At 43.9% G+C, this 12,233-nt stretch overlaps 2 protein-coding genes and 1 pseudogene across 2 annotated transcripts; 2 read left to right on the top strand and 1 right to left on the bottom strand.

The window, feature by feature from the left end:
- The first annotated feature begins 493 nt into the window (after positions 1-493).
- gipc1 (GIPC PDZ domain containing family, member 1) lies at positions 494-5,889 on the top strand. Its single transcript, XM_023404355.2, has 7 exons — positions 494-742; positions 1,141-1,704; positions 1,962-2,147; positions 2,338-2,518; positions 3,130-3,242; positions 3,348-3,429; positions 4,170-5,889. The coding sequence occupies exons 2-7, from the start codon at positions 1,405-1,407 to the stop codon at positions 4,319-4,321; spliced, it is 1,014 nt and encodes a 337-aa protein (XP_023260123.1). The 5' UTR covers positions 494-742; positions 1,141-1,404; the 3' UTR covers positions 4,322-5,889.
- A 782-nt stretch (positions 5,890-6,671) lies between these two features.
- Positions 6,672-10,297, top strand: LOC111653675 (E3 ubiquitin-protein ligase TRIM35-like). Its single transcript, XM_023404323.2, has 6 exons — positions 6,672-7,314; positions 7,630-7,725; positions 8,245-8,475; positions 8,557-8,579; positions 8,667-8,785; positions 8,929-10,297. The coding sequence occupies exons 1-6, from the start codon at positions 6,775-6,777 to the stop codon at positions 9,486-9,488; spliced, it is 1,569 nt and encodes a 522-aa protein (XP_023260091.1). The 5' UTR covers positions 6,672-6,774; the 3' UTR covers positions 9,489-10,297.
- LOC111653726 (uncharacterized) lies at positions 9,657-11,677 on the bottom strand (annotated as a pseudogene).
- Between the last annotated feature and the right edge of the window lie 556 nt (positions 11,678-12,233).

Raw genomic sequence — 12,233 nt, 5'->3', positions numbered from 1 at the left:
AGTCAAATGAATGACAGCTTGTGATTTGTTGACACCTTGGAACATTTGAATTTGAGAGCTTGACTGTATTATATTGTATTATATTTTGAATAGTCACCTGGTGCTGAATTTTGTGTATTCCTTTACATGAATGACAATTCCACCCTAAATGGATGCAGTAATCGCACAAAATGGTGCATGAAAATGTACCTGATTGTATTTAAATTGACTTTTTGATGTTCAAAATTTATAAAAGGAGAAACCCCAGAGCCCTCAGCTCAATGTGTCCCCCCAATGTTCAAACGGAACCTACGCCCATGGTTTTTATACTGTGGTATTAGTACTTTTACTTAAGCAACATTACCACTACAGGGCCTTTTCTTGTAATTGAGTATTTTTACAATTAGGTGTTAGTACTTCTACTTAGGTAAAGGATCTGAATACTTCTCCCAACACTGTTACGACTTCAGAACAATCGTTCCACTGAGAAGTGCGGTTTACGAGGAACCCTGAAGGCGTCCTTGTTCCACCCCTGCTGGGCAGGCAGAAAGATAAATCTACCCCTGCATACCGATACAGACATACTTAATTTACCCTACAATCTGCCCCTGGATGAGCCCACCTGTCCGGAGGGGAGCAACAAAACATACTGGACTTTCTCTGCCAACGTAACGTTATTTTTAACAACTCACAGCAGCACCGTTAGCTGGCTAAGCTAGCAGGAAGAGGTAGCTAACGACACTTGGCTAAAACTCCTGCTCCGGTAAGAACGACCGGCCTGCCGTGTTTACTCCCTCATGTCCACATCCATTGATCACAGTTAATCTAGCTAACTAACCTCCATACGTCAGAAATAGTAAATCTATAACTTACTAGCGGGATCAACAGACAGTGATTTAGCTTCCGTTTTAGTAGCTAAATGCTAAGTTGCTGGCTACATGAGAGTTGTCTGTTTGTGTTGCTAGAAGTGAAAGATAAGTGTGTCAGCGCTACCAGCTAACATTAGCAAGGTATAATCTTAAGGAAGAGCTATGCTAATTATAATATTTCTTAATGTTCACAGCATTACATATTACTTTGGGTTAAATTGCTTGTACAATCGATATGTCATTGCATTGGTAAATGTATGAATATTGAACAGTGTCTGTTTCTGTGTTACAGCTGAAGACCTCCCACTGCAGGGTGCTGGACCTTACAGACTCAGTTATGTGAACTGCTCTGATGTGTAGATGTGTAAACCCTGACAGTGCCTGGCTAAGACAGCTCTTTAGCTGGTCTAGAGGACCATACTATAGCTGTGACATAAACCTCCAACAGACCTGCCACTGATTTGGCTGAACAGGTGTATGTTGGCGTGGATTATAGCATAAGTCCCCAGAGCAGCCTCCTCCCCTCCACTCCCTCTGCTCTCCCTGTAGGACTACTATGCCTCTGGGTTTGGGAAGAAGGAAGAAGGCGTCCCCGTTAGTGGAGAACGAGGAAGCGGAGCCCATCCGCGCAGGTCTCAATGTGCCGGGTATGGATGGCCTAGATGGGGGTGTTGTCGGGCTGGGAGAAGGTGCCACCTCTGAAGGTCTGCCTCCCCCACCCAGCAGCATGAGACCTCGCCTCATCTTCCACACCCAGCTCGCTCACGGCAGCCCTACCGGCCGTATAGAGGGCTTCAGCAATGTCCGGGAACTCTATGCCAAGATTGGTGAGGCCTTTGGGATACCACCATCTGAGGTGAGTGAGTGTGTTGACTAGGACTAAAACAATTTTGCTGATCGACAGATAAATTATTTTACTATTTGATTGAAAATGTTTGGAAAAAGGCTAAAGATTCCCTTCGGGCAGCTCCTTCAGCTTCAAATGACTGTTTTCTGTTTCTCTCTGTCATACAGTATATCGTAGTAAACTGTATATCTTTGTGTTTTGGACTTTCGGTCGGACAAAACAATACATTTTAAGATGTCAGCTTTGTTTGTTGTGTCCCTCCTCAGGTTATGTTTTGCACACTGAACACTCACAAGGTGGACATGGATAAACTGTTGGGAGGTCAAATTGGACTGGAGGACTTTATTTTTGCCCACATTAAAGGCCAAAAGAAGGAAATAGACGTGTTCAAAGGGGAGGATGCACTAGGGTTGACGATCACTGATAATGGAGCTGGCTATGCTTTCATCAAGGTGAGGAACATTGAACTGTCCTAGGAAATTGATTTGTTTTGAGTCAAGTGTCCACAGGGAGAGACATGACCCTGGACTAAACATAGACATAACAGCTGCACATAGGATGAGAATAAATTACATGTATTAAGGAAAACACAACAAGATGTGTAGTGTGTTGGTTTGTTAATTTGATATTTGCTGTTTTCAGAGAATCCGTGAGGGGAGCGTCATCCACCAGATTCAGGTTATTAACGTGGGCGATATGATCGAGTCTATCAACGGCCATCGCCTGATAGGCTGCCGACACTACGAGGTGGCCAAAATGCTGAAGGAGCTGCCCAAAGGGAAGGAGTTCACCATCAAGCTGGTGGAGCCTCTCAAGGCCTTTGGTAAGTGTGGGAGGAGGAAACATTAAGTCATCTGAGAGATGAGTTTAATTGTGACATATGTAAGACAGTGTTGTGGTGTGGCAGCACAACATGCTTCTCATTCTTAAGTCAGAGCCTCATCTGCACTACCTGAAACAATCACTATGCACTCTGAGTTACTGGAGCAGTCTCATACTCCACTAATAGCAGGTAATAATGTCGTACTTGTGGCTATGAAGGCTGCACTCAAGTTTAGATTTTATAGCGTTTAATTCGACATACTAAATTTTTTTTAAACTTTATTTTCAGTCATCATAGTAGTTTAATATATATAGTTTATAGTATTCTAAAACCTTACCACATAAAAGACAGAAGCCTAACTTATTGAAATAAGTGCCTTTGCTGCTCATAGTAAACATGAAATATATTAAGCCATTTTCTTCAGTTAAAATAAGCAACAGCCTGAAAAGGATCACACCAAAAAATGGATGAAATGGAGTTTATCTAAAGATTAGGTGATAGTGTTACAGGGCATGATGTTCAGCACTGTCACAGCTTGACAATGAAGAAGGAAGCCATTTTTTTTTAGTACTGTCCAAAGTGTTGATGGGATGTTTGATTGCTTTGTGTAGATATGATCAGCCAGCGGTCTGGAGGGTCCAGGTCGGCATCAGGGGTTCAGCTAGGGACTGGCAGAGGAACCCTCCGGCTGCGATCTAAAGGTCCTGCTACTGTGGAAGAACTGGTGAGTGTGTTTACAACACCTGTTGACTAATAACAGGTTTTTGTGCTGTTTAAAAAATGTTTATAATTTGCTGAGTTTGTGTGTTGTGTTTTTTTTTCCCTCCAGCCTTCTGCGTTTGAGGAAAAGGCCATTGAGAAGGTGGACGACCTGCTTGAGAGCTACATGGGCATCAGAGACAGCGAGCTTGGTAAGTGTGTCTTTGCGTGTGTGTTTTGGCTCTAATGGTGTTATAATTGATTAGTGTTATTTGCGGTCCATCTGGATGGACGAACAACCCAAACCCCGGTACAAGAAGCATTATGTTCTCTGGTTGTCCACCCATCCGTCCCATTCTCATGAATGCAATATCTCAGGAACGCCTGGAGGATATTTCTTCTACAAATTTGGCACAGATGTCTGATTACAGTTTGGTGGTCAAAGGTGAAAGCCACTGTGACCTCAAAATATGAATCAGCTTTTAATTGGCTCTTAAGAGGCCAGTCCACAGAACACTGGGGCCACAATTTTATAACATTTGCAGCCTGCAGAGCTGCTAGTTCATTGACCACAGAGCAAAACACGATTTTAGTTCTGCAGTTTGAAAGAGAAAGCCATTTTATCATTATCACCTTGAAAGACAAATTAACATAAAAGGGATAAAAGAACAAAAAAAGAACAACAGCCGTGGCCTGAAGCATTGGCACTTAGGCACTGTGACCTCACAAAACACAGTTTTGTCCATAACTCAAGAATTCGTATGCTAATTGTGGTGAAATACACTTAAAAACTTTCATTAAATTCATTCCAAGTCTCCACTGCATATATTATATGAGCCTGGACAGACATGGATGCAAACTGTAACTTAACTGCTTGGCAGAGGCAAACAACTGCAAGACAGTAATTCTAGTGTGTTCACTAAATGTTCTCTGACCTCTCTCTCTCCCTTAGCGGCTACCATGGTGGAGCTGGGAAAGGACAAAAAGAACCCTGATGAGTTTGCCGAGGCTTTAGATGAAACCCTGGGAGATTTCGCCTTCCCTGATGAATTTGTTTTCGACGTCTGGGGTGCCATCGGTGATGCTAAGGTTGGGCGGGTGTAACCACAGAAACTAATGGAGCAGAACAACTTCTGCGTGCGTGACGCCCACAACATTAAGCACTACTAGGAAACACAACACTACCGTCATGAGTTTGTTTTTATTCCAGTGTATACTCCTACTATTTTTAATTTAGAGTGTACCCTTTTGGGAGACTCTGCCTAGACAAAGAGGATAATACCAGTTAATGGGAGAGGAAGGTGTCTGTGATGACTTCCCTAGTGCTTTTATTTGTCTTCCGGCTTTATCCAGAAACTACAAGCACGCTGATGAGCATTCCCTTTGACCGCATCACATGAACCTGCATGTCATTGTTGTAGTTGCTGGCAGTGGAACAAGTACAGCACAAGTCTCTAATATGGGAGAAATGACAGACAACGGCTAACACAAAGTAGATATTTGATACTTAGCAAAAAAAAAATGTGATTTTTTTCTTTTTTTTTTCCACATTGCACTGTTGCACTGCGCTGTAAACCAACAATAGACGTGAACAGAGATTGCACTGTACCTCACCTGGTGAGCGGCACAGTTATTGCACAGTACAAGGCATCGGCCTCCCTGAAACACAGTACAGTGTCATCCTGAAACACTCGATGTTACTGTTACGGATCGGTTTTACAAGCATGTGCTGTTATATTTTTATCTTCATCATGAATTCTGCTGGTTTTTTGTTCTTTTGTTTGTTTGTTTTTGTTGTTTTTTTTATGGTAAAAGAAAACAATATGGTTGCAGAAAGGTCGTAGTAAACTGTAGCTCCTGACTTAAAGATCAGTGGTGTTTGCCCACTGTTGACACACTCCATGCTGTAATGAAGTCAGCTGTGCAGACAGCAGCACATTCCTTACTTTCATACATTTGACAGTGTTAAAAAAGAATCAGTGTTAATTGACCTTTTTACTGAAGGTCAATATGTGGGAGTGAGAAGCAGATTGGTTTCCAGGTTTGTGGATTGTGTGGATTTTTTTTATAGTTAGTGTTTTTATATAAAGTGATGTGATGTCTATTTTAAAACAAGGTGTGTGATGAAGAATTTGATTGTGTTGGAACTACTTAATGGTTTTGAAGCATTACAGAGAGCAGTATTAATGAAAAGAGAGAGGCATGAGATGGAGTAGTTGTGTAAGGAAAAAAAAAAAGAAAAAGGATTTGTTAAGAACAAAATGCCTTTATTTTTTTCTCATTTCATGCATTTTATACATTTTGTTAGAAGTATGGATTCTGGTGCATGATGGTGCTGAAAAATGAAGTATACTGTCACTGGAGCAGAATGATACCAAACTACTTCCATCATGTGTCCAGCAGAGGAAAATGAGGCAGTGTCGCACCCACTACTCAGCGTAGGTAAACACATGTCTTAAAAAAAATCCTTTGGTGTTAACCTTTACAGTATATCCAAATGTATGAAGCTATTTTGTAGTTTTGTTTCATTCTTTACAGTTAATGAATATCTAAATGGGGTTATGTATTGAAACTGATGCTAGAACACTGTAACACTGAGAAGAAGACATTATTTTGATGGCTTTGTATTACACTGTTGTCATTGTCCAATTATAATGCAATAATAACATCAACATGGCAGTTTTCTTTCTGTTTGGTCTTTGCTACACACACACACACACACACACACACACACACACACACACACACTGGGAGTTAAGTTTTCTGCTGTTAAGAATAAGGAGAGAGAATGCTGTGATCTGCTGGATTGTTTTGCAATATTATGTGTGTGTGTGTGTGTGCGCGCGTGTGTGTGTGTGTGTGCGCGCGCGTGTGTGTCTTCCCCCTCCTGTGTCCTCCTGAAATATGTATGACATTTAACTAGACAGCAAAATCACTGTGAGTGTCAGCAGGCCATCACAGGTAATGTAATAAGATCTACCCTAGTAGACTTGATAGTGCTGGTTAAGCTCAGCAGGGTCATTTGCAGGCCTCACATGTAAATCAAGGAAGGTGGTAAAGTGAAGAGATCTGTCCCAGTTCAACACAAAATATGTTTTGTAGTATTTTTAGATTATAAATGTGCAACAGCAGAGTTTTATGCAGCTGTTTTGAATTCTGTAAAATCACCAGTGCCCTACTATACCCAGCTTCTACCTCCTGCATCTGCTCTTCTTGTCACTCAAAATTAAACTAAAAACTGCCAGAACACTTCCGCAGCACACTTTCTTCTGTGAAGAAGAAAAACATCCCTCTTGACTCAGCTGGAGTCCTGCTTCACAGAGCCCTGGTGTGGCTTGCAGATAAGGGTTGATGACATGTCCTGTATTTACTACAAGTGAAGTAAACCAGTTCTTCAAGTCCCAGCTGATCTATAACCCTGGTTGCTCATAAACTGTCTTCAGATTACTCTGTGGACTACAGTCAGAGAGGAGTACTTCTCCTTATTATCAGAGTGCACTTTCTGGAACAGAACAACCACAGCTTTAAAAGCAGTGTCCCGCCAACAGGAACCTACCATGGCGTTGCGCCCACGAGCTTCCTCTCAACCTGGGAAACTTTCTTTCCTCCAGAGTCCCAAGGTAGCTTTAGCCCTTCGGCCGCGGGCTGTTTCCTCGCGCTCAGGCTCCATGCTGGAAGAGGAACTGTCCTGTCCTGTTTGCTGTGAGATCTTCAAGGAACCTGTGGTGCTCAAGTGCAGCCACAGCTTCTGCCGGGCCTGCCTGCAGCAGTTCTGGAACAAGAAGAAAGCCAGGCGCGAGTGTCCCGTCTGCAGGAGGAAATGCTCCCTGACAGAGCCCACGGTCAGCCTGGCCCTGAAGAACGTGGCCGACACCTTCCTGAAGGAGCAGGAGCGCAAGACGTCCCCAGCTGGGACGGTGGCCGGGTGGACAGGGGAGGAAGCAGGGATGGTGGAGGTGAAGTGCACCACACACGAGGAGGTTCTCAAACTCTTCTGTCTAGATGACTTTGAAGTCTTGTGCTGTGTGTGTCACACCTCCAAGAAGCACCAAGGACACAGAGTGTGTCCCTTAGAAGAGGGAGCGCAGGACCTCAAGGTAATCTGCTCTTGTCTGTCTGCAGTCCCTCAGGCTTTTAAAAAGACTACCTGCTTACAGTTATTAATTGAGATGCACTGAGGGATTTAACCATTATAATCCACATTTTAAAATTTCACATCACTGCTCTGAAACTCAGAAAAGTGGTTATACTTGACATCCCTTCTTAGTAGCTGTGCAAAGTCAGGAACATCAGAAACACTTCCCATTTTAGGCTCAGTGTCATCAAGATGATGTTAGGATCATTTTCAGCTGCCAGTTTCTAGGATGAACATTCTGTGACATTTTGACACGTTCTCTGCCCTCACCCCTCAGGCAGAGCTGAAGAAAGAGCTGATTCCTCTGAAGAAGAACCTGCGTCACCTGTATGAGGCCAAGCAGGAGTGTGATGACACAACTGTCCACATCAAGGTATCAATAAACACAAAGATCCACGAAACACTAGAGGATCTGCATGATCACTGAAGTTGAGCCGCCCACTGTTAGTGTATAAACATGTCAGCCAAGGTGTTATAAAAGACGCATAGTTTCCCTAAGACGCATAGTTTCCCATGGAGATGTTTTTTTTGTTTGTTTGTTTTTTTAAGCTACAGGATTTTTAATTAAGTGTTTGGTACAAAAATGAACTGAGTCCAAGAGATATATCATAGTGATGCTTTCAGAGATAAATAATGGAACCCACAGAATCCTAAAAGGGTTGTATTAGGGTTATGATGATATTATGATTATTTTCTTCTCCTTGTATGGACAGGGAATACATTTAATCAAGATTTCAAGACATAATCTAAAAATAAATCCAAGTAATCCAAAAGTAATGACCTTATTGCTCTTATTTTGACAATCCCAAAGGGGATGTAGATAAAGAGAAGCCGACACAGACAAGGCTTTTTTTACATTCAGTATATTTTCCTGTTGACCCACGTCTGCTAGAACCAGACTCAGGCCACAGAGAAGGAGATCAAGGAGGAGTTTGAGCAGCTCCGTGAGTTTCTGCAGAGGGAGGAGGCGGCCCGACTGGCCTCTCTGCAGCAGGAGGACGAGGAGAAGAGGGAGCTGGTGAAGAAGAAGTCCGACAGCATCACCAGAGACATCCTCACCTTCTCTCACGCCGTCATTGCCATTGAGAACGAGATCGCGTCCAGTGATGCTCTCTTCCTTCAGGTGAGAGGATTCGAAATGTTTTCCTCTCTCTGAATTCGCTTGACCTTGCAGCGGTTGTAAAACTCTCTCTTTTGATTTCAGAATTATGCTAATACGAAGAAAAGGTAAGAAACGTTTAATCTTCTGCAGTATCTACTTTATAAGTAGATTGAGCTTTCTAGTTATACTCCTGCATGGCATTCTCTTCTCAGGGCACAGATTCCACAGAAGGATCCAGAAAAAGTGTCAGGTGCTCTTATGAATGTGGCCAAACACGTCAGTTCCCTCAAGTACCACGTGTGGGAGAAGATGGTGGAGCTGGTTCAGTACAGTAAGCACTCAACAGGCTGTGTGTGTGTGTGAAATCTGATATCGTTGCTTTTAATTGTGGAGCCCTTTTTAGAGATGTGCCTTGAATTTTGAGAGGAAATCATCCGCTTTCCTTCATCTGTTTTTTTTCTCTTTTCCTTTTAGCACCCATCACCCTGGACCCCAACACTGCCTACTCTTGGTTGTCTCTCTCCTCAGACCTGACCAGTGTGGCCAACAGCGGATCCCTGAAGCAGCTCCCGGACAATCCTGAACGTTTTGGCCACTTTGTGTTCGTGCTGGGCTCAGAGGGCTTCACCTCGGGCCGCCACGCCTGGGAAGTGGACATTGGCGACAAGGTGGACTGGATGCTCGGGGTGGTCAAGGAGTCCATCGACAGGAAAGGCCGCATTTCTGGCTGTCCCGAGGGCGGCTTTTGGATGATCTCGCACTACGAGGGCGAGTACTCGGCCATGACGAGACCCAGCACCCCGCTTCACCCGGAGGGGGAGCTGACCCGAGTCCGGGTGCAGCTGGACTACGACTCCGGAGAGGTGATCTTCTCCAACCCGGTCAGCATGACGCCCATCTACACCTTCAACGACTTCTTCACTGAGAAGATGTACCCCTTCTTCTGCCCCGGAGCCAACATCAATGGGAATAACCCCAAACCCCTCAAGATCTGCCCCGTCAAAGTGGCTGTGTGGAACAGTGCGACGTGGTGATTTGAGAAAACCTTATAGAGAACATAAATGCATGAGTATCAAATTGTTTAAGCAGATGATGTCGGTGTGTAAAATAAGCATCGACTGAGTGATTAGAACAATAATTGGCTTATTTCACAGGGGTTCATTTAGTGATTGACTGCAGTTAACGAAGCACAAAGCAGCTGTTTAAAGCTTCCAGGGGATGGACCTGCCTTTATAATCCACAAGGGCTCCATCTGCTTCTCAGTCAGGGAGGCCATCAAGCTCAGCATCCCCTGCACACACTCTCCTGAGCATCAATCTCCCCCTGGTGGTCACAAACACACAACTATGAAGACTCGCACAGGACTCGAATTCATCTCACTGTTAGTTAAAAAACTAAGAAGCATATAAAAAGCGGTGGCAAAGCAGGGTCATGGGAGAATTATGAGTGCAAAGACACAGCAAAGTCTAAAGGCTTAAAACCAACTTGAAACTAAATGCAAGAGTAAAAAAAGCCAGTCCTGCATTACATGTCCATTTTATGCCGATCAATATTCTAATGCAGCTTTCAAGTGTCTGCATGAGCGCCCGTTTATTTCACAAAGCAGAATAAGAAAATTAGGTAGATACTGGAGGCTGTAATCCTGTGATCCTGGTGGACTGGATTTGAAGATGACATTTTATGACTGTGATTCTGGCACATATATTGCAGCTGTTTCTTTGCTATTTTCAGAAATCACAAAGTCACTGCATAAACATTTAACCATTGTGTGTGAAATATGAAATCATACAACATGACGTCAATATTGTGCTTCTCAGTTAATAAAGTAAACATTCAGAGTCAACTCTGGTTCCTCCACATTGTTTCACTGTATATACTTCAGGGATGAACCAGTGAGGGTCAGTGGAAACTTGCTGACTCACCTCCTGCCTACCCTTGTCAGTGTGTACGTGGCCAGGGTGCAGCTCAGAAAACAGGATCTCGTCCTTCTACAGCTCCTCTGGAGTGTCAGTGTCTCAGTGTGTTCAAACCTTCCTGCGAGCAGAGGAGTGGGAGGAAAAGGAGGGAGCAGAGAAAAGAACAGTGACAGAGCAGCTGGGGTGACGGGTGAACAGTTCCCCTGGATGGCTGTAAGATGAGGCCTTTGAGTAGCAGGGCACAGTGACAGCAGGCTGTCTGTAAATATCTTGCTGATGCGATAGAAGACGGCTGGGAAGCAGGCATATGAGGATTCTGATGAACCCAGAAGTGAGGAGATGCTGAGGACGGCTGCTTTGCTGTTGGAAAACTCCGACATCTCACTCGCCGTCGCTATTGCACAAAATTCTAATGATGACCACTGGGAGGAAGAGAGGAAGTCGGAGGGTGGGAACTGGAAACTTTCACCGAATAGTGGTTTGGCGCCACCCAATTTCCTTCTTTTATTTTGAAAAAATGCAGCATTACAAGTTGTGTGTTAGTTACAACACTTGGTCCTCCTCTTTCCTCATTTTGGCCCATGGCATTGGTGTTGACGGTCTTCTGCAAGTCCTCAGGACCGGTGTCCTGCAGGCTGCCTCTGGCCAGGCACCCTGCATTGTTAATCAGCACGGTGAGACCCCCGGTCCCCATTGGAAAGCACACCTGCTAGGCAAACCGTTTTAAGCCACAAAGGTCAGTGGCATCTGACAGAGAGAGAAAGAAAGTGGAGCATCAGCTGCGGTCAACGGCAGATAGTCAGACAGGCCTACTCACAGAGTCGAGGCCAGCCTTGACTTGGGAGCAGGATGGAGCAGTTAATAGAATATGACAGAGGAAGAGAGCTTGATGCGAATGATGTTGTGATGCTTCTTTGCCAGTATTTGAAATACCTGTAAACACAGAGAAAACAGTTTCATCACCCAGATGATGCAAAAACGAATCCTGCACACTTGTACTCATCTTTATCTATGCAGGATTTTTGCTTCTTGTAAGTCATACCAACTCTTGCACCAATCCCTGAGCTTATTGAGGCACAGAGGAGGTTAAGACTCTCACCTCAGCCCTTCTGGGTCCCTGCAACAGGCATCCAGCTTTCTCACTGGACGGGGGGCCTCCACCACATTTGCTTAACCGTCCCCAGACTCAAGCCTCACACCGACTGCTTGGACCGCCATTTCCTCTGCCTCATTTTGCACAGTTCTCCAACTGAGCCCTTACATTCAGGCTCTGTTCAGTGTTGAGTCTTTATCTTGGCCACACCCATGCTCTCATATCACGTAGTGTGTTCATTCTTCCGCTATTCAAGTCAGGCATACAGAGAGCTGAGTTCTAGATGAATTCTTTCCGTAAAAGGAAGTGAAATAAACTTCCAGCGGGCAAAAAAAAACTCATGGCAGCAAAGAAAAGAAATAAATATGATGATGATGATAATGTTTAAACATGCTAGACGAAGAGAATGGTTCAATTTTTCAAAGCTCTGAGTAAAGCAACACAAACAGAAAAGATGTCTAGTGAGCTGACCCCTGGTTAAAAACACACCTTGGGTTTTGTTCACACAATCTTACCTAACAGTATACACATGAATAGACATGTTGGACTTATTTAAGTCACACAGGTGTAACACCTGTGATCTTTGGTGAGGGAGGGGGACATTACAGGAAATGAATTAGAGCCATTTAATGTGAATCACACACAGTGTTCATGTATGAAAGCAGAAATAACTGTGACCTCGGTAAACCACAGGAGAGACACACTGCGTCAGACAATCAAGTGATTCATTTAGGAAATAAAACAATGTGACACCTTTGATGTCAAGCGGT

This window comes from Seriola lalandi, unplaced genomic scaffold (assembly GCF_002814215.2).
Source record: "Seriola lalandi dorsalis isolate HSWRI2012SDOR001 ecotype SW California unplaced genomic scaffold, Sedor1 jcf7180002054240, whole genome shotgun sequence".
Lineage (NCBI taxonomy): Eukaryota > Metazoa > Chordata > Actinopteri > Carangiformes > Carangidae > Seriola > Seriola lalandi.
This window is presented reverse-complemented; position numbering and strand designations above follow the sequence as displayed.

Excerpts from the sequence above, each read along its gene's own strand:
- gipc1 (XM_023404355.2), top strand. The coding sequence starts at position 1,405 with ATGCCTCTGGGTTTGGGAAGAAGGAAGAAGGCGTCCCCGTTAGTGGAG. Across the intron at positions 3,243-3,347 it reads CTGCTACTGTGGAAGAACTG|CCTTCTGCGTTTGAGGAAAA; the intron begins GTGAGTGTGTTT and ends TTTTCCCTCCAG. Across the intron at positions 3,430-4,169 it reads CATCAGAGACAGCGAGCTTG|CGGCTACCATGGTGGAGCTG; the intron begins GTAAGTGTGTCT and ends TCTCTCCCTTAG.
- LOC111653675 (XM_023404323.2), top strand. The coding sequence starts at position 6,775 with ATGGCGTTGCGCCCACGAGCTTCCTCTCAACCTGGGAAACTTTCTTTC. Across the intron at positions 7,315-7,629 it reads AGGGAGCGCAGGACCTCAAG|GCAGAGCTGAAGAAAGAGCT; the intron begins GTAATCTGCTCT and ends CTCACCCCTCAG. Across the intron at positions 8,476-8,556 it reads GTGATGCTCTCTTCCTTCAG|AATTATGCTAATACGAAGAA; the intron begins GTGAGAGGATTC and ends TTTTGATTTCAG.